Source organism: Podarcis gaigeae (assembly GCF_964106915.1).
Source record: "Podarcis gaigeae genome assembly, chromosome: 15".
Taxonomy (NCBI): domain Eukaryota; kingdom Metazoa; phylum Chordata; class Lepidosauria; order Squamata; family Lacertidae; genus Podarcis; species Podarcis gaigeae.
Genome location: NC_139692.1, coordinates 44,835,802 through 44,854,078, shown reverse-complemented (window position 1 = coordinate 44,854,078; position 18,277 = coordinate 44,835,802). Strand labels below are relative to the sequence as shown.

Sequence of the window (18,277 nt, the reverse complement as noted above, 5' to 3'; positions counted from 1 at the left end):
AAAGACGACTCTCGAAACTCTGCATGCAAAAGGGACGTGCACTCCCCCCTTGAAAACCAGAGCTGAACAAGCAGCCTGCCTTGGGAGAAATTGAGGAACAGCCCCAAGTGAAGTCCAATGATTTCTAGCAGGTCCACTCCCTGCAAAACTTAGCGGAATGCTACCCTAATAATTCCTCCCTGCTTGGCCTTTTGAGGCCTCCTTTGAAATCAACAGTCATGGAATTGTGGAGCTGAAGGCGACGCCAAGGGTCATCTAGTCCAACCCCTTGAAGTCAGGAATTGGAGCTTTGCCGGGCCTAGAGGGCACTCGTCACCTTGATTATCTGGTGTGTTTGTTTCGTGCCAGGGACCGGACATACGCTTACTAAATAAATAAACAGCCAGGCTGCCTCACTATCTGGCACAGATTAACTTTTGAGTCACCACAGAAAGTTTTGGAACATCTTGGCCCTTTTGTGGCGCCCTGTTGTCCCTTACGGAGGAGGAGGAGGTGGGGGGGGGGGAGAAAAGGAAGCAGCAGGAGGACACCCAATTCATGCCACACATAGAGAGAGAGAAGGCAACTGCGAGCTCCAGGGTGTTTATTAGAATATGTATATATATATAATCTATTGCAATCAGTTAATCAGCAAGGGGGGGGTCTGCTCCCCTCCCCCCAGGAAAAGGGGGCAAGCACTTGCACAGGTGTGCTGACCCTTGCCTGGGTGGGGGGTTTTCCCACAAGCTGCCTCCCTGCCACTCCCACCCCAGGGGGAAAATATCATTCCAGGAGGACAGGCAGAGCGAGACAGAACATGGCACCCAAGTACTCAAGATGGCAGGGCAGTTGGACCACTGAATCTGTGTGTGTGTGTGTGTTTGCATCCTCACTGGGCTTGAGCAAAGACAGGGAGACTGGAGAACTGGGTGCCAAGGGCATCTGCAAGGGCTGGTCAGCCAGGAAAGAGGCTGCCCCCTTCCCAGAGAAGGAGGAGGTTCTGAGGGTTCCAGTTCTCCAAGCACCACATGAGGACCATTCTCCACAGGGTGGAGAGAAGGCACTCTCCATAGTCCAACTGGAGGAGCCCTCAATGCCCAGGTGTTGCCGCCGTCCAGGTGCAAAGCCTTCTCTCTTTGCACGGAGGCCAGCTCTTGCGGGGGGGGGGGGGAGACGCATATGGGATGGGTGGGGGGAGCCAGGAGGACAGATGAAGTCTTGTGCGCCACACACACATAATCGAAAAAGTTCAAGAACAGGAATGCTGCGTTGGAGAGGGGCAGTGGAAGAGGGCACCAAAGCTGCTGCCCTCCGTGGGTTCCTCAGCGAATGCCCACCCCACTCCCCAAAGAGAGTCAGGCACATACGGTGATGAGAGGATTGGGGCCTCTGGCTGCCCAGCAGCCTGCTTGCAGAGAGTCAAAGCGGGCACGGAGGTCTCCTCGAAGCCCCCTGCCCTCTCTCTCACCCACCCCAGTCCCCCCACAAAGGGGCTCTGCCCCCGTCCCCAGAAGGGAGGAGAGAGCCAGGGCTACGCCAGGAGCCGGACGGTGCCGTTGTCGGAGCCCAGCAGGAGCTGGCACTTGGTGGGCAGGACAGCCAGGCTGGTGAGGGTGCCCCGGAAGTTCTCGGAGCTGAGCTTGGTGACGCTGGGGGGCAGCGCCTCCTGCAGGGCGTAGACGCTGATCCTGTTGGCCACGGTGCCGGCCACCGCCTCGTTGCCGTAGAGGTCGAAGGTGTGGATGGGCTCCGAGGAGGCCGGCTTGTAGGTCTGAAGGGGCTTCGGCTCCAGCTCCTTCCAGACGGCCAGGGAGTGGTCGGAGGAGGAGCTGATCAGCATGTTGCCCTCCGTGGCCTGTGGGGGAAACGTCACCCGTCAGCTCAGGGGCATCTCGGCCCACACCCAGGAACCCCACCCAGAATGTGGGGGGCAGCAGTCCTTTGACGCGAAGGGAAGGTACACCCCACCACTGAATCCTGCTTTACAAAGTGGCAGGGGAAAGGCACTTTGCACATGCCTCAAGGCACTCTTCCTTACCCAGCAGAATCGCCCTACGCTCCATATGCCCACTCAACTTCTTCCATTGCCACAACTGGCCTCATATAACACCCGTCCCACATTTGCTCAGAACTCAACCTTTGGGTGTGGTGGGACCTTTGTAACTCCCTGCCTATTGATATGAGGCAGATCCCTGCACTCTACTCTTTCCAGCACGAAACTTTCACGTTCAGGCAAGATGGCCCAGAAAGTTGTGGTAATTTTAATCCATTTTAGTATTTTAGGTTTTTGTTTGTTTTAAAGAACTTGCGGATTTTTCATGATTTGCTTTTCTTTCTTTTTTAACAATCAAGCGGTGAATGAATTTTATGACATAAATAATTTCACTTCCTGTACTCCAGGAATGAGCTCTGGCTAGTATTCGGCCCCAGCACTAACTGGGGGACTCACCCACCACCCACCCATGCTTCATGCAGGACTCCAGTGGTGCCAGCTTCTCCACCGTTCTCGGCGTGCTCTCCAGCAAGAGTGGCAAATCCAAAACCGGCCACTGGCATCTCACTGCCTCCGCAGAACTGGTGGGGAGGGCCTTCCCAAAGGCCACCCCTCCCCATGCAGAATCGGTTGTGAAGAACCAGGGGGCTGCCTCATAGGGGTTGCACATCCCATTTTGCCGCCTGAGGCAAAGCCAGAACATTCGGCCGCCCAAGCCTCCCTTGCCTGTAGCAGCAGCAGTTTCTGACAAGATCACGTGAGATTTTGGCAACATTCTGCCGGAATCCAGTGCCGCTGGCAGCAGAGGCAGCAGGGTGCCTGTGGGATACCGCCTTCAGCATCTGCCACCCAAGGCACCCTGCCTAATAATAATTTATTATTTATACCCCACCCATCTGGCTGGGTTTCCCCAGCCACTCTGGGCGGCTTCCAACAAAACACTAAAATACAAGAACCTATTAAACATTAAAAGCTTTCCTAAACAGGGCTGCCTTCAGATGTCTTCTAAAAGTTTGGTAGTTATTTTTCTCTTTGACATCTGGTGGGAGGGAGTTCCACAGGGCGGGTGCCACTACTGAAAAGACCCTCTGCCTGGTTCCCTGTAACTTGGCTTCTCGCAGGGAGGGAACAGCCAGAAGGCCCTCGGAACTGGACCTCAGTGTCTGGGCAGAACAATGGGGGTGGAGACGCCCCTTCAGGTATACTGGACCGAGGCCGTTTAGGGCTTTAAAGGTCAGACCCAACCCAGTGTAGGTCTTTCAAGACCGGTGTTATGTGGTCTCGGTGGCCGCTCCCAGTTACCAGTCTAGCTGCTGCATCCTGGATTAGTTGTAGTTTCTGGGTCACCTTCAAAGGTAGCCCCACATAGAGCGCATCGCAGTAGTCCAAGCGAGAGTGGGTGGGCCGGCCCTGCTGCCACACAGGATGCAGATGCCCCACCTAGCCGAGGAAGGAGGGTGTGCGCATGGGTCCCAGCCAGCCCAGTCCCTGACAGCAGCAGTGCCTGGGAGCTGCCAGTGGGGCTTTGTGGCCGAGGGCCTCCCGCCAGCGGAGGAAGAGCAAGCAGCTGGGTTGTTTGGCTCTGGGTGAAGGACACGGAGGGCAGCCCAGGGAGCAGGCAAATAGGGAGAAGGGTGAGCCATTCAGATGGGGGCAGCCGGCCAGTGCTAAGGGGGAAAAGCAGGGACCGCCAGCGCACACACATTCTCGCCTTCCCCTCCTCTGGCACACAAGACCTTTGTCCTTCTCCCACCAGCTCAGAAATGGCCCCCAGAGAAGGATCAACAGAGGGGACAACCGGCCAAACCCCCAATGCCCTAACCCCACTTCCACACCCACCCAGCACAAGCCACAAGGTATTGCTCACATGCGACCGCCCTCCTCTCTGGAATCATGAAGGCTGGAGGCAGGGGGTTTTGTTTGTCTGTGTGCAACATTGCAATGCCAGATTCCCCGGTTTCTTCAGCGTGCAATCTGGGAATGCACTGGAGACATGTAAGCAGACAAGGCTACGGCGAATGATGCCCCTGTGTCGGATCTGAAGCTGCAAGGGCCCTCAGCCCAGCGCCCAAGAGCACCAGGCGATACCTTGGATACCAAGGCGATACCAAGAGTCCCTCAGCCCAGCGCCCAAGAGCACCAGGCGATACCTTGGACCCACAGAAGGGAATCTTCAGCTGTCCGAGGTGCAGCAGCGGGGAAAGGGGGGCAGCCGGTCTCTGAGCGAGAGTGAAAAGGCATCTAGGTCAGACCAGGAGAGGTAATCTGGGGTCCCCAGGGTGGTGCCCATGGGCACAGTGGTGCCTCCAGGCATCGCCTGGGATGCCCTCCCACACCTCCTAATTCCTGGCTTTTATTTCAAAAACTGTGGCCTTGGTTGGCCACAGGAGGTTGCTTAGATGGGCCTGAACCAGCAGGGCTATTCTTAGGTTCTTATGATGGGATGGTCCCTAGTTTTAGCCAGCATTTGAAAGGTCAATCGTAAACGAATTTGCCTTTGAGACGAACAAGGCAAGGGGGGGGGATGCACCCAAATGAACCCCTCCAGCCCAGCCCCTTACCTTGATCTGCAAGATGTCTCCCTCGTGCGCTGGCCACACCTTCAGGATGAGGCCTGTCCGGGTGTCCAGCAGGGCCATGAAGCCGGAGGAGAAGCCGGCTACCACGCTCCGGCCACTGGGGCTGACGGCCAGGCAGCGGACAAGGCCAGCGTTGGCCCCACAGGCCAGGCGGAATTCATGCTGGGGGCACAGAAGGAGGGGAGGCAGAGGGGCGTCAGAAGCAGCCTCTCCCAGTCAGAACCTGTGGCAATTCTCCCCCGGTGTCACCTGCTCTGACTGGCAGCAGCAGCTCTCCAGGGTTTCCCCCCAGCATTTCCCCATCAGGGATTGGACCTGAGACCTTCTGCCTGCAAGGCCACTGCTCTGCCTCAGAGGACCAGGGGAACCACGTCAGGCCCTCCAGGGCCCTGGGAAAGGGAGACCCTCCCGGCACCTGCCACGTGGCCCCCTTTGTGAGTGAGGGGACTGGTGTGGGGCTGGACTGGGGACCTCCTGCCTGCAAGCTGGGTGCCTCCCAACTCCCAAAGTTGTCCCTTGGGGTCACAATTCATGACTCCCAGATAAATGTGAGGCCCCTCCAGCCCCAGGCCCACCCTCACAGGGCACTGCCTGGCTGCAGGCCAGACTCCCTGTCCATCTGGTCCAGTGCTGCTTGCTCTGACTAGAAGCATCTCTCCAGGGCCTCAGGCAAGGGAGGGTCTTTCCCATCACCTGACACTTTTCCAAGAGGCTGGGAGCGAACCAGAGACCTACATGCAAAGCAGATGTTTTGTCTCCGAGTGACAGATCCCATAGGGAAGTGGCTGAGGGATCCCGGAAAAGAGACTCGGAGGTGACATGAGAGCCATTTCCCCATCTCTGAAGGGCTGCCACATGGAAGGTGGCGGAAGCTCGTTTCCTTCTGTTCTGGAGGGCGGGAGCCGAACCAACAGATACCAAATGGCAAGAAAGATTCTGGCAAAACATTAGAAAGAACTTCCTAAGAGCTGTTTGGCAGCGGGACAGACTCCCTTGGAAGGTGGTGCCCCCTCCTTCGCTGGAGGTTTTTGAGCAGCTCTGACCACCAAGACATTCTTCCGAATGTCCCGTCAAGTTGGCTGGCCATCTGCCAGACATGCTCCTGTTGTGATTCTGACATTATAGGGAGTTGGACTGGAGGACTCGACAAGGCTGTTATTCTGAGCTGCCTTCTGCCTTTCTCTCCCCAGCTCAGTCCTGGCAGTACAGGCAACGACACCCCATTTACACATACTCATGCAACACGCCAAGCTCCAAACGACCCAAAAACATCATCAAAAGGGGGACTGCCATAAGACTCAGGGAAAAAGCTGTACTGCAAAAATGATTAAGGTTTTAAATGATAATTTTAGGTTATATTTTAGTGATCAAGATTTTTTTTTTCCCAAAGTGATCAAGATTTAATTCAAACATACGCAATTTCACATGAACATGAGATTCCTTGGAACGTAACTGCTGCATAAATTGGGAGTTGCCTGTATTGGCTCCCTGGTGTCTGTGGAAGAGAAAACCATCGCCTGCTCTCAGACCCCTTTCCAGTGGGAAGCTGGACCAGGGCAGCTGCTCTGTCCCAAGGCTACGGCCTCCTCTTCACAGGCATGACCAATAGGGAGCAGGAAATGTCCCCCACCTCCGCCGACTAAAGCAGCCCCGGGCGCAACGAACCCTCAGAGTACCTGGAGTCCCGGCTTCCGGTGGTCAATGAAGCGCAGGACCGAGTCGGCGCTGGCCATGCTGATGCTGGTGTAGGGAGGCGGCATAGCGCTCACCGCCGTGATGGGCACTTTGCAGTCAGGCGCCTCAAACGTGCGGACGACTTTACCTGCAAGAGAGAGACAGCCTGTTCAGATGGGGCGAAAGGGGCAGCTGGCTCCAGAGCCGGTTGTGCTGCCCCAAATCCGCCTCTGGTGTGTTTTCCTCCTGGCACACGGGCGTCACCAGATGAGGCATTCCAAAGAGGCTCCAAGCCCCGCTTTCCCTCAACTAGGGCCAGGGCCTTTTCAGTACAGTGGTACCTTGGGTTACAGACACTTCAGGTTACAGACTCTACTAACCCAGAAATAGTACCTCAGGTTAAGAACTTGGCTCCAGGATGAGAACAGAAATCGTGTGGCAGTAGCAGGAGGCCCCATTAGCTAAGGTACCTCAGGTTAAGAACGAACCTCCAGAACGAATTAAGTTTGTAACCAGAGATACCACTGTACTGGCCCCAACCTGGTGGAACGCTCTGTCCCAAGAGACCAGGGCCCTGCGGGACTTGACATCTTTTCACAGGGCCTGCAAGACAGAGCTGTTCCGCCTGGTCTTTGGTTTGGACTCAGACTGACCCTTATGTTTCCCTCCCCTTATGGTTTTGATCTATCGGCTACTTTTAAAACAAGGCTGCATTTTAAATTGGGTTTTTTTGTTTTGTTCTCTCCCCCCCCCCATTATGTATTTACTGTAATTTTACTGGTGTTAGCCACCCTGAGCCCGGCTCTGGCCGGGGAGGGTGGGGTATAAATAAAATTTATTATTATTATTACACCGCCCAGCCCCAGGGGGCCACACTCCTGTGGCCCGGCCAAGCCCCCCCTCCCCGCCTCACCAGTGAAGGGGTCCCAGATGTGGACGGTGCCGTCGCAGCTGACCACGTGCTGCGGGGCCTCCAGGGCGCCAACGTAGAAGACGGACTTCTTGTGGTGCCCGTAGGTCAGGCGGGGCTCCTCCTCGCGGGTGCCGTCCCCCCGGTTGTAGAGGGGCCAGAGGCGCACCGTCTTGTCCTTGCTGCCGCTGAGGAAGAAGTCCTCCCCGCCCAGGGGGGCCAGGCACTTGATGGCCCCCGCGTGGCCCACGAAGCTCTGCAGCTTGATCTGGTGGAAGTGGAAGCGGGCGTCGTGCTGGCTCACCCCGATCTCGTACTGCCAGTAGGCCAGCCAGTTGCCGCAGAGGTGGTGGGCGCTGCGATGCAGCTCCTGCTTCAGGGCCTCCCCCTCCTCCCGGCGCCCCGCCGTGGGGCAGAAGCTGCCGGGGCTCCCCGAGGCCTCCTGCTGGGCCTCCGTGGGGACCTGGATCCGGTTGCCCACCAGCACGCTCCCAAAAGTCCCAGAGTGCGTGTCCTCGCAGGGGCCGGAGGAGGGGTCCGCGCCCAGGGCGCTTTGCTCCAAGGACCCCGGGCCTGGCGCGGCTGCATCCTGGCTCTGGGAAGCCAGGCCTCGGGGGCTGATGCTCTCCAGGTAGAGGCCAGCCAGCCGGCCGACCAGCGCGTGGTTGGGGACGAGGGTGTGGATGACGTCACCTGCAGAGAAGGGAGGAAGGTGGGAGAGCTCTGGGTATGGATCCAGGCCCCGCGCAAGGCCAGGGAGCTCCAAGGCCTCTCCTCACCAAGCGCAGCGGGGTCAAGGAGCTGCAAAGGCAACAGAGTCTGGGGCTTGTCAAGTTTTTAAAAAGGAGGGAGAGAAACAGTCAGAGGGATTTATAAAAATTGTGCACAGGTTGGAGAAAGGAAGCAGGGAGACGTTTTTATCCCCTCCCATGCAGTTCTAGAATAAAAAAGTTTATTCAAACTGCTGCAAATTAACCAGTGGAACTCACTGCCTCAAGATGTCCAGGGTCCAAAAGGAAGAATGGATGTTCCTTAGGGGCCTTCAGATCATCTCAAGGAGATGGGGAAAAACACACACATACCTTTCTGCTTTGCCAGCCTGCCCCCCTTCCAATGTTTTGGACAACTTGGCCACCCCAGTCCCTGCAGCCCAATACAGCTGGAGGGCACCAGGTGGGCACAGGCTGGGCCGATCTTCAAGGTGCCACAAGACTCGCTGTTGTGTCTGCTGCCCGAGACTCACACCCAGAGCCATTTGAGAAGGTGCAGAGCGTGTGTGCATGCATGTGTCTGCAAGAGCACAAGAGACACGGAGAGCAGGGGAGGAAAGTCAAGCCTCACGCCCTACCTAGCAGGCAGGAGAAGGGGACAAAGGTGATGTAAGCCATCTCCAGGCTGAAAACCTTCTGCAGCTCCAACACAGCAGATGGGTCCGGGGGCAGCAGCCTCGTCGGCAGGGCAGGCGGCTCCTGTGTCACACCCTGGGCGGGGGGGGGGGGGAGGAGGAGGAGGAGGAGGAACCAGTTAGACAAACCTCCGCCTTGCTGGCACCCACCTCTGGGAGAGGATTCCCACCCAGCGCCAACAGCCGCCCTGAGAACAGCACTGCATTTCCCCCCTGCCTGCACTTTTCATAGAACTGTAGAGTTGAAATGAAAGCATTGTAGAAACTGGAACCCAGTGTTTGTTTCTCCCCAACCTCTGCCACCAAGGCTCCCTAGATATGATCCCTACAGCGAATAAGACCATTTTGGCTCTGCAGAGGAAAGATCACTTTCTGGACGTTTGTGGCCTGAGAAACGTCTCCTGGGTTGACCTGATGCCTCTTATGAGAAAGAACCCCTTCCACCCCACTTCCATGTGCCACGAGTTCAAGTCTTGCCAGAGCCAGGGGTCCTTCTCTCTCCCCCCCCCATCAGCAGAGGCCGAAAAAGCTCCCTGACCTTCTGCCCTCCCTTCCCGACTCACCTGCTCCAGCAGCGAAAACGTCTCGAAGAACGTCCGGAGAGTCTGGCTGAGGTGCTGCTGCACCATCTCTGACCCGATCCGCAAGCAAACCAGCGCCACGAGGCTGATGGTCTTGAGGCACAAGCCGACGCGGGCCTGGGCCCCGCTGGGGAAGCTGGAGGGGGAGGGTGGGGCGTCAGCCAGGAAGGGTGCCCAAGAGAGACATCCCAGCACACCCCGCCCAGTCTCCCCCACAAGGGCTGCAGGCTCCCCCCAGCCAGCGCCTCCAGAGCGGAGGCCCTCGTGGCCAGAGAGGGATGCCTGGTGCACGCCAGAGGGGGTCTCTCGCCCCAGCCTCTCACCTGATGGTGGCCGAGGTGAGGAAGCCCAGGACAGGCAGAAGGACCTCCTGGCTGATTTTGGGCAGGATATCCATGAGGGTGGTGTCCGAGAGGTAGACGACGATCTTGCGGGTGAGCGTCATGGCGGCCAGGAGCCCAGCCTCCTTGCGGCTGTTCAGCCGGACGACGCCTGCTCCGCCCCCAGGAGCCACCTGGAACAGGGAAAGGAGATCCCAGGTGGGTCAGCAGCAGAACGCCTGCTTGGCATGCAGAAGGTCCTCAGATCAAACCCCAGGAGGCATCTTTAGGTAGGGCTGGGGACAACCCCACCTTAAAATCCTTGAGAGTCACCGCTGCCTTTCCTATGGCACTTGAGAAAAATCCTAGAGTGGTAGAATTGGAAAGGACTCCAGGGTCATCTAGAACAACCCCCGGGGGAAGCCTGTAAGCAGGATCCGTGCACAAGAGCCCTCCTGTGCTTTCCAGCACCTGGTACTCAAGCAACCATGGATAGCCTTCTCCTCCATGAAACAGACCATGGCCTCATTTGCACCCCTGCCTTGCCCACTTATGAGCAGGCTGAGGTGACTGCCTCAGATGGCAGGATCCACAGCGGCAGCAGATCCCGTCTCCAAGGAAGGCATCACCTGCTGCTGCTGCTGCTGCCGCCTCTGTGGCCGCCATGGCTGTGGTGCGCTGCTTGGAGGCTGGATCTGCCACCTCCTGAGGGGTCTCCCGGCATGATTCAGTGTCCTTGGATTCCCACTTCAACCGTCCGGCTGATTCCCCTCTTGTTCCTAATGTAGCTCTTCACCCACCCCTTTGCCCCTAGTGAGAGGGGCACCATTTTCTGGCTCACCCTCGGTGCCAAACTGGCCAATTGGACATCACTGCTGTGAGGCTCAGGGCAGCTCTTCCCAGAGGCCGCCTCCTCCTCTTTCTCCTCCTCCCACCCAGAGAAGGGGCTGCTCCCTCCCCTGACTTTGCTGAATACAACCCTCCATGTTGGGAAAGATTTAAAATGGGGAAGTGTCCCCCAATACAGAGTGTGACCTCCACACAGAGAGAGAGAATAAGTGAGTGTGCAGAAGGCACTCAGCGCCCCTGAGGCTGAACGAGAGTCAGCTTCTCCTTTCAGAGCAGCTGCCGGGGAGGAAACGAAACTCCTCCCTGAAAAAATATGGTTCCGGAATTGAAATATTAATAGAGAACGTGTAAAATGTGCAGGAGTTAGCAAGAAAATAATAATTATTAAATTATAACAACACAACAAGATGGAAGAAGTAAAATATTGAGATCACACATGGGTGAAGGGGAGTGGACGGTATATGGGAACCTATAATATAATTTATAATTTGTTAATTGCTTTGTATTTACATACAGCAAAGGGAAGCATAGAGCAATTAGATATATTTTAATTTAGTTAATCTACGTAATAGGCTTATGTTAGAAAATGAATATGGATTTTGAATTTGATGATTGTAAAAATTTTTTGGTTTTCAAATAATAATAATAAAAAAAGAAATTCCTCCCTGAGCTGCCACCCCCCCCCCAGGACACAAAGCAAGGCAAACTCCCTCCTTGGAAGGGGGGGCAACATCTAGGATTTTAGTTGGCATATATTTGCCCAATCTTCCATCCCGCTGGCCCCTCCTCTGCTCAGCCCCCCACTCCCGCCCTCTGGGAGTTTGCTAGGTACTTCAGCTTCTCCCTAAAGCCATGAGGGCTAGAAACTTGGGAAGGCGAGTCTGCTTGGGCTGCTTTTTTTTTTAAAGCTAAGCTTCTCCGGCTGCTGAAATCTTGAACAGAATCCTGTGTTCCCTGCAGCAAGCTGCTCAGGCTGCCCAAGAATGGTGCTGGAGTGGAAGGACATGAGAGAGAGCCCCGGGTAAGGGCCCAGTAGCGCAGAACACCTGCTTGGCATGCAGAAGGTCCCAGCTTCAATCCCCAGTGGCAGCCCCAGGGACACTCCCTGCCCAAAACCCTGGAGAGCCATTGCTGCCAGTCAGTCTGGACAAGACTGTGCCAGGTGGGCCCAGGGTCTGACGCAGCATATGGCAATGGTGTAGGAGAAGGCAAGATGGAATCAGAGAATCCTAGAGCTGGAAGGGACCCCCCAAGGTCATCTAGTCCAACCCCCTGCGATGCAGGAATCTCAGTTACAGAATCCCTGGCAGACAGTCATCGGAACTTTGCTCCAAGGAAGATGAAGAGAGAGGAAAAGTAGAGGGGACCCACAGACATGCCTGGAGCCCTGACAGTCACCCTCAGATAGAGACACTGACCAGGTAGCTGATATAGGGCAGGTACAGGTAGGTGAGGACGGGCTCCCCATACAGGTGTGCTAGGTGGACCAGACAGGTCAGCACCGGCTCGGACACCACATCCCCCACCAGCAGCCGCTTCTGGTAAATGTTCCCGGAGCTCAGAGGGCTGCTCTCTTCAGCCCCAGCCACAAACTGCTGCCTGCCAGGACCTGCAGAAGGAGAAAGAGCAGAGAGAGAATGTGGGGGGCACCCTCAAAGGTCATCCAGCCCAACCCGCTCCCAAGGCAGGAAATCCCATTGCGACAGCAGCCCTGAAAGGTGGCCGTTCAGCCACTGTTTACACGCCCCTGGTGAAGGAGAGTCCACACACACACAAACCCCGGGGCAGCTCAGACCCTCAATGCCCCTGGTCCACGTCCTGCCGTCTGGGGTGCTCTGACACCTGTCCCTGTCCCAGACCAGGTTGCCCATGCCAGCTGCTGCAACCGATGGAAAACTGGAGCCCAGTGAAGACAAGTCCACCACTTTCAGAGGGAATCTGTTCCACTTTGAACAGCTCCTACACTCAGAAAGTTTTTCCTAAGGTTTAGTTGGACTCTCCTTTCTTGCAATAGGAGTCTGTTTGTTCAGGTCCTGCCCTCCAGGGGAGGAGAAAGCAACCGTGCGCCTTCTTCCATGTGACAGCCCTCGAGAGAGAGAGAGGAAGATGGCTCTCTTATCTCCTCTTCTGCAGGCTAAACTCGCTCTAGACCCCAACTGCCCCCCCCCGCCCCACTTGGGCACCAGGTTGGCAAAGGTTGTTCCAACAGAAGGCCACCCTCCTCCCCCAGACCCATGAAAAGCAGCCTCCTCCTTTCCTGCCCCCCCTGCCCCATAACCCCACAGGCGAGAATTACCGATGTAGCAGGAGGTCAGGAGTCGGAGGAGGTTCCTGGCCACGTAGCGGGAGGTGGTGGTGGGGCCCAGCTTGGGCGAGAGCCACCTCACCATCTTGCAGGCTGTATCTGGGAGACAAGAGAGGGCGGGAGCGGGCGGTTAGGCGGCACCCTGCCCACACCCAAGGGAGCTCCCTTTGTGGGCGCAGCCTGGCCTCCCAGCACCTCCCCAGTCCCTGCTGGTGTTTGCTTTGAATTCTTCTTTTGCTTTTAACTTATATTACTCTAAGCCACTATGATACAGCGGTATACAATTTTTTTAATCAATGAATGAATGACTAGGCCCCCCTCCCCGCCCACCCCCGGAAGGAGCCTTGGCTCACCCAGCAGAATGCTCCTCTCCTTGTCCCCCTCCTGGTCCAACAAGCCCCGTCCGACCCGGTCCTCCTCCTCCTCGCCATCATCGTCCTCTGCCAGGGTGGCTTCCACCGAGGCACTGAGTCCCAAGGAGAGCGTCAGCTCCTCCGCAACCACAGTGGTGGCGTCATCACGCTCTTCCTCCCCGTCCTGCTGGCCCTCGTCTTCCTCCTCCTGCGGTGGCTGCTCCTCCTCCTGCTCTTCCTCCTCTTCCTCCTCGCTGTGTTTCAGGTCCTGGCTGCTGTCGAGGGACTTGAGGCTCCCTTTGTCCTTCTGGGACTCCCCATCGGCGGCCGACCGGTCCTCCCCCAGGGAGACCTCGCTGGCGCTGCTCTTGTCGCTCAGGCGGCCCAGGCTGAAGGATTCCTCGGCTGCCGCAGCCTCTTCCTCTTCCTCCTCCTCCGTGCCCCGCAGAGCCTCGGCCACGTAGAGCCCGTTCTGGAAGTCCTCGCTCTCGGGCAGGTCAGCCTGGTCGTGCAGGCTGACCCCGGACATGTAGCCCAGCAGCTGCAGGGCCGAGCCCCTCTCTGCCTCCGCCTTGGCCTCCTCCCCAAAGGAACAGGGCCCGGGACTGCCCCCTCCGCTCTCGTCGTCCTCCTCCTCCTCCGCCACCCCCAGCAGGGCCTTGTTCTCCTCCGGGGCGGCCCCCTCGGACCCCACCAGCACCTGCAGGATGTGGGGCAGGAGGGCGGAGAGGAAGAGCTGCAGGCCCAGCCGCGCCATCAGCTGCGCCACGAAGCAGTCGGTGTACAGGTAGAATCGCCCATGGAGGCAGCGGGGGTTTTCGTAGGCCCCCACCAGCAGCTTCAGCAGGTACTTGTGGGCATTGCGGGGGCCCAGGGCCCTGGCGATGGGCTCAAAGAAGTACCAGGCGGCGTGGACAGCCGTGCGCTCCCCGGACAGCAGCGCCAGGACGAAGGGCAGCAGGATCTCCAGGCCCTCGGGGGTGATGCTGCTCAGGACGCCCTCCAGCTGCCGCCACAGCTGGAACACCAGCTCCCGGCCCTCGGCCTCTGCCTGGCGAGACAGGTAGGTGGAGATGAAGCGGTGCAGAGCCGGGAAGTAGGTGGGGAAGGGCAGCACCGCGCTGAAGGAGCTCCGCAGCTGCCAGGGGCAGGGCGGAGGGAGGCCCTGCCAGACAGGGGGGTAGTCAAACAGGAGCGGCCCCCACCCCGCCCTGGCGAGCTGCCCATCCGCCACCCTCAGCCGCAGCAGCGTATCCAGCAGGTGCTGCAGAGGAGCTGGGATGTCCTTGGGGTGCTGGCGGCACAGCCTCCGAGCCGCCTGGAAGCGCTCCGCCAGGGCCGCCCCGGGCTCCAGCGCCCGCAGCTTCGGGGCAAAGACGATCTCGGCCACCACAACCCCCAGGGCCTGCATGTCTCTCTGGAAGAGGTCCGAGGGCCCCGGGGGCAAGCGAGGCTGGCGCTGCTCCGGCCGGCCCAGCTGGGCGTGCAGTCCCTTCAGGAGGAAGGCGTCCAGCTTCTCCAACTCCTCCAAGGCCTGCAGGAAGTTGCAGCCCTCGGGAACGACGATCTTGGCCTCTAGCCCTTCCGCAGGAGGAGCCCCCGCCTTGGTCCTGCTGCGGCCCAGGTGCTTGCCCTCTGCGGGGATCCCCGGGGGCGGGGCGGGGGGACCGGGCAGCTCCATGGCCCGGCATGCCCCCGCAGGGAGGGCCTCCAGCGCCTCTGCCCCCTGCTCCACCTCCTCCTCCGCCGCCGTGAACCGACCTACAGCCCACACGCCTTCGCATGGCGCAGCTTCCACGACCGGCCCGCTGGCCCCATTGCTGGCCTGGCCCTTGGGAGCACCCCCTTCCAGGACTCTCGTCTCCTGCACAGGTGGGATGAGGGGCCTGGTGATGGGCGGGGCTTCGGCGGAGAGGAGGGCGCAGCTCCCTGCCAGGCGCCGGGGGTGGGGCTGGTCAAAGAGAGGCACCACCCCGTAGCTGGCCAGGTGGGTGTGGCCGTCCACCAGGTGCAGGCAGACGTTCTTCTCCTTGACGGCCTCCTTGCCCAGCAGCTTGTAGCCGAAGGTGAGGTCAATCCAGTGGTGGAGGTCCTGGGAGACCTCCCAGCTCTCCAGCAGTGCCCGGTGGGCCGCCACAAACTCCTCGCGGCAGGCACACCAGGCCGGCACCTCCAGGTCCGGCATGTCCGGGTGGATGGAGCGGAAAATGGCGGGGTCCGAGTAGAACTCGGGGATGCACTCGTCCGGCGTCCAGCCCTGCATGCGCTCCATGCTGGCCGGGTACTCGTTGGGCTCCCACTGGGAGCGCACGTGGGAGCACAGCACGGCCCGGGGCGTCCGCCGGGCGGTGTAGACGTAGTAGGTGATGTCAGAGAGGACGTCGGAGATGTGGTGGGGCACATGGGGCTGCTCCCCGCCCAGGCCGCCCCCGGCCACAAAGGCCTGCTTGGTCATCTCGTAGGTGAAGTCCAGCTGCTTGTCGCCCTTGTTGAGGCGGAACTTCGACTTCCGAAGGTCCCGGAAGCGGCCGTTGCGGGTGCTGAAGTCCACCACCCAGGGCAGGACCGGGTGGTAGTTGGGGTCACCCGCCCGGCGGCCAGCCAAGCGGTTCAGGTGCAGGAGGTAGTCAAAGTTGCTGAGGCGCCCGTGCACCCAGTCCAGCACCAGCTGCCCAAGGCCCTTCCCAGGCGCTGCAGGGATGCCGCCTCCGTCCGCCAGCGGGTCCCTCCCTGCAGTACCCGCCTCCACTTCTGCCGCCACCTCCTCCTCCTCGTAGTCCCGGAGCTGGACCCTGAGCCGGGCACACAGCTTCTCATCCACGGCCACGTCGTGCAAGGAGAAGGCCCCGCACGCCAGCCCTGCCCGGTGGCAGGCCTCCATGGCCTGCAGGACCTGGAAGAGGATGAAGAGGAGCTTGGCATGGCTGTTGGTCAGCTTGGCCGGGCTGAAGGTCACGATGTCGTGGAGGCAGAACTGGACGTAGGGGAAGACCACGTACAACATCTCCGGGGACTCCAGCAGCGCCTCCGCCGGGAGGATGCTGGGGCAGCGCAGAGGAGGGCACCTGCCGGGCGAGCAGCCGCCCTCTTTGGCTGGGGAGGTGCAGGAGGGGGCGCCCCTGCCCACGGGGACGATGGGGCAGCCGTAGAGCCTCTGGAGGGCCCCACAGAGCACCTCCAGGGCAGGGGCCGTGGGCGGGGTGGTCGCGTGGCAGTACGGGCGGATGTAAAGGCGGTGAGCCTGGCTCCACAGGTTCCGGTAGTTCTGAGAAGCCACATGGCGCATGAAGCCATGGAGCGTCTCCGGGGGCTCCTTCGGGTCGCCAGGCACCACAGCCAGCCCGTAGCGCAGCCGGTCCTTCCTCAGGCCATGGATCTCCACCCTGGTCCAGCCGGACGGCAGCTTCTGCACCGAGTGCTGGAGGCAGGTGCGCACCTCCACATCGCTGAGCCCTTCGGGGTGCGGGCACAGGCTGGGTAGCACCCCCCGCTCCTTCAGGCCGGCCAGCCACTTGGTGGGCACCAGAGCGATGACGTGGGAGCTCCCCGTGGCAGCTGCCAGCTGGCTGCGGTCAATGCCCAAGTCCTTCTCCACCTGCCTGAGGAGGGTCTCCATCCTGGGGGGCAGCACAGCAGCATTCCCTGGGGAGGGGGAGACACAAGGAGCCACAGATCACTGGGGCAGAACATAGAAAGTCTGTGGATGGCTAGAATCAGAGAATTGGGAGGGACCACAAGGGGCATCTGGTCCAACCCCCTGCAATGCTCAAACCCACAACCCGGACTGAGATTGGGAGTCTCATGCTCTGCCCTCTGAGCTATCCCGGCTCACAGCCAGAGGCCTGTGGCAAAGTTGGAATGCCTGTGGGCCTCCTGTTGAACCCAAGCCCCATTTGAACAAAGGGTTGGGCTGGATGACCCCTTGGGTCCCTCAGAACTCTAAAAGTTCTGTGGTTCTATGGAAGAGAGCCGCCAGATACCAGCTCCGACCATGTTGGTCCATTCACCAAACAGCGGCTGCCCAGTCTCATAAGAGAGTTACCCATAAATGAGTCCATCTAGCTCAGGACTACCTACTCTGACTGGCAGCAGCTCTGCAGGATTTCAGGCGAGGGCCATCCCCTGCCCTTCCTGAATTTGCTGCCAGGGACTGAGCCTGGGAGCTTCTGCGTGCAAACAAGGGGCAGCTGAGCCCACGCAGAGCTCAGAGACAGGATCAAACCAAAGGCCCACCTCGCTCCCCGGCACCCCCCTTCCCACGAGGCCAAGGAATCCCACCCACCCCGGAGAAAATCACCAGCTCCTTGACGATTAATTTCCAAGAACTGAGGAAGCGCCCAGCCCGAGGCTGCCTCGCGTCACGCGCCTCGCGCGCTGCAAACTGTCAGCTGACGGAGCGCTTCGCCGCCGCTGCCCCGCGGAAAGGGGAAATCTACTCTGCACATGCTCGGGAGACCGGGCTGCCAGGACCACGCGGGAAACAAGCTGAGGGTCCAAGCCCGGACTCCGGGCGTGGGGCGGCCCCCTCCTCCAACCTCCCTCAGCTCCGGGGTCGCGGCAGCGGCGGACCCTCCCGGGTCCTTCCCTCCCCGGCCCTTCCCCGCCGGGCGCGCCCGCCCTACCTCCGGCAGCGAGCAAGGCACTCTGCACATGTTCAGAGGCCCGCCTGCCCCGCTTCCCTGGCGGGGAGCGCTGCTGGGCGAGGCTCGGGGCCGAGCAGGGGCGGCGGGGCAGCCTCACCTGGCCTGGGCGCGGGGCTCAGGCGGCGCGCGAGGGGGCGCCTTCCTCGGCGGCGGCCGATCTCGCTCCGCTCCCAGCCATGTTGGGTCAGCTGACGCGCGGGTCACGTGGCGCCGCTTCCCGGGGAAAGACACAAACTCCACGTGGCCCGAGGGGGGGGGAGCGGCGTGCACGCGCAGCCAAGGAGGCACGGGGGCGCGCGCTCGAGAGGCGGGCGCGGGGAGCGAGTTGACCTAAATTTACGTCCAATTTACGTAAATTTGGAACTTCCTGCCTATTGATATCACTATTCCCCGGGGCAGCTGCTGAGAAGAGTAATGTTTACTCAAGTCCACCCAGATGGAAGTTGCTGGGGGTTTTAATCTAATATTTTAACTTTTCATCTTTTTTAAAGCAACGCTGTAAACATTTCTCGATTTTATTGCTTCATCTTTTTGTAAACCGCTCTGAGGTTTTGTTTTTGCGATCATGTGCTGACGATTTTCCCCCTGATGGGCGCGGGTCACAATCCATACTGTGCCTTATAAAGTTGAAAAAGCCACAAACCGTCTCTGCCGTGCTGCATCCCCCCCCCCCTGCCCTTCTTTTG

General features: G+C 59.3%; 1 protein-coding gene across 2 annotated transcripts; it reads right to left on the bottom strand.

Annotated features, from left to right (window-relative positions):
• Window positions 1-566: 566 nt before the first annotated feature.
• On the bottom strand, window positions 567-17,795 carry WDR81 (WD repeat domain 81). 2 transcript variants are annotated; one of them, XM_083714987.1, is made up of 11 exons: window positions 17,689-17,795; window positions 12,949-16,590; window positions 12,587-12,694; window positions 11,709-11,899; window positions 9,445-9,635; window positions 9,104-9,257; window positions 8,484-8,616; window positions 7,139-7,828; window positions 6,228-6,373; window positions 4,534-4,713; window positions 567-1,834 (listed from the first exon to the last, which is right to left on the bottom strand). In XM_083714987.1, the coding sequence occupies exons 2-11, from the start codon at window positions 16,562-16,564 to the stop codon at window positions 1,511-1,513; spliced, it is 5,733 nt and encodes a 1,910-aa protein (XP_083571113.1). In that variant the 5' UTR covers window positions 16,565-16,590; window positions 17,689-17,795; the 3' UTR covers window positions 567-1,510. The 2 variants fall into 2 exon arrangements, with proteins under 2 accessions (XP_083571113.1, XP_083571112.1); XM_083714986.1 differs by lacking the exon at window positions 17,689-17,795 and adding an exon at window positions 16,991-17,123.
• Window positions 17,796-18,277: the final 482 nt, after the last annotated feature.

What these genes read in the sequence shown, in the direction of transcription:
- WDR81 (XM_083714986.1), bottom strand. An exon ending in GGAGAGGAGCATTCTGCTGG is followed by an intron (nt 12,695 to 12,948) that starts GTGAGCCAAGGC and finishes CTTGTCTCCCAG; the next exon opens with ATACAGCCTGCAAGATGGTG. An exon ending in TGCCCTATATCAGCTACCTG is followed by an intron (nt 9,636 to 11,708) that starts GTCAGTGTCTCT and finishes TCCCTGTTCCAG; the next exon opens with GTGGCTCCTGGGGGCGGAGC.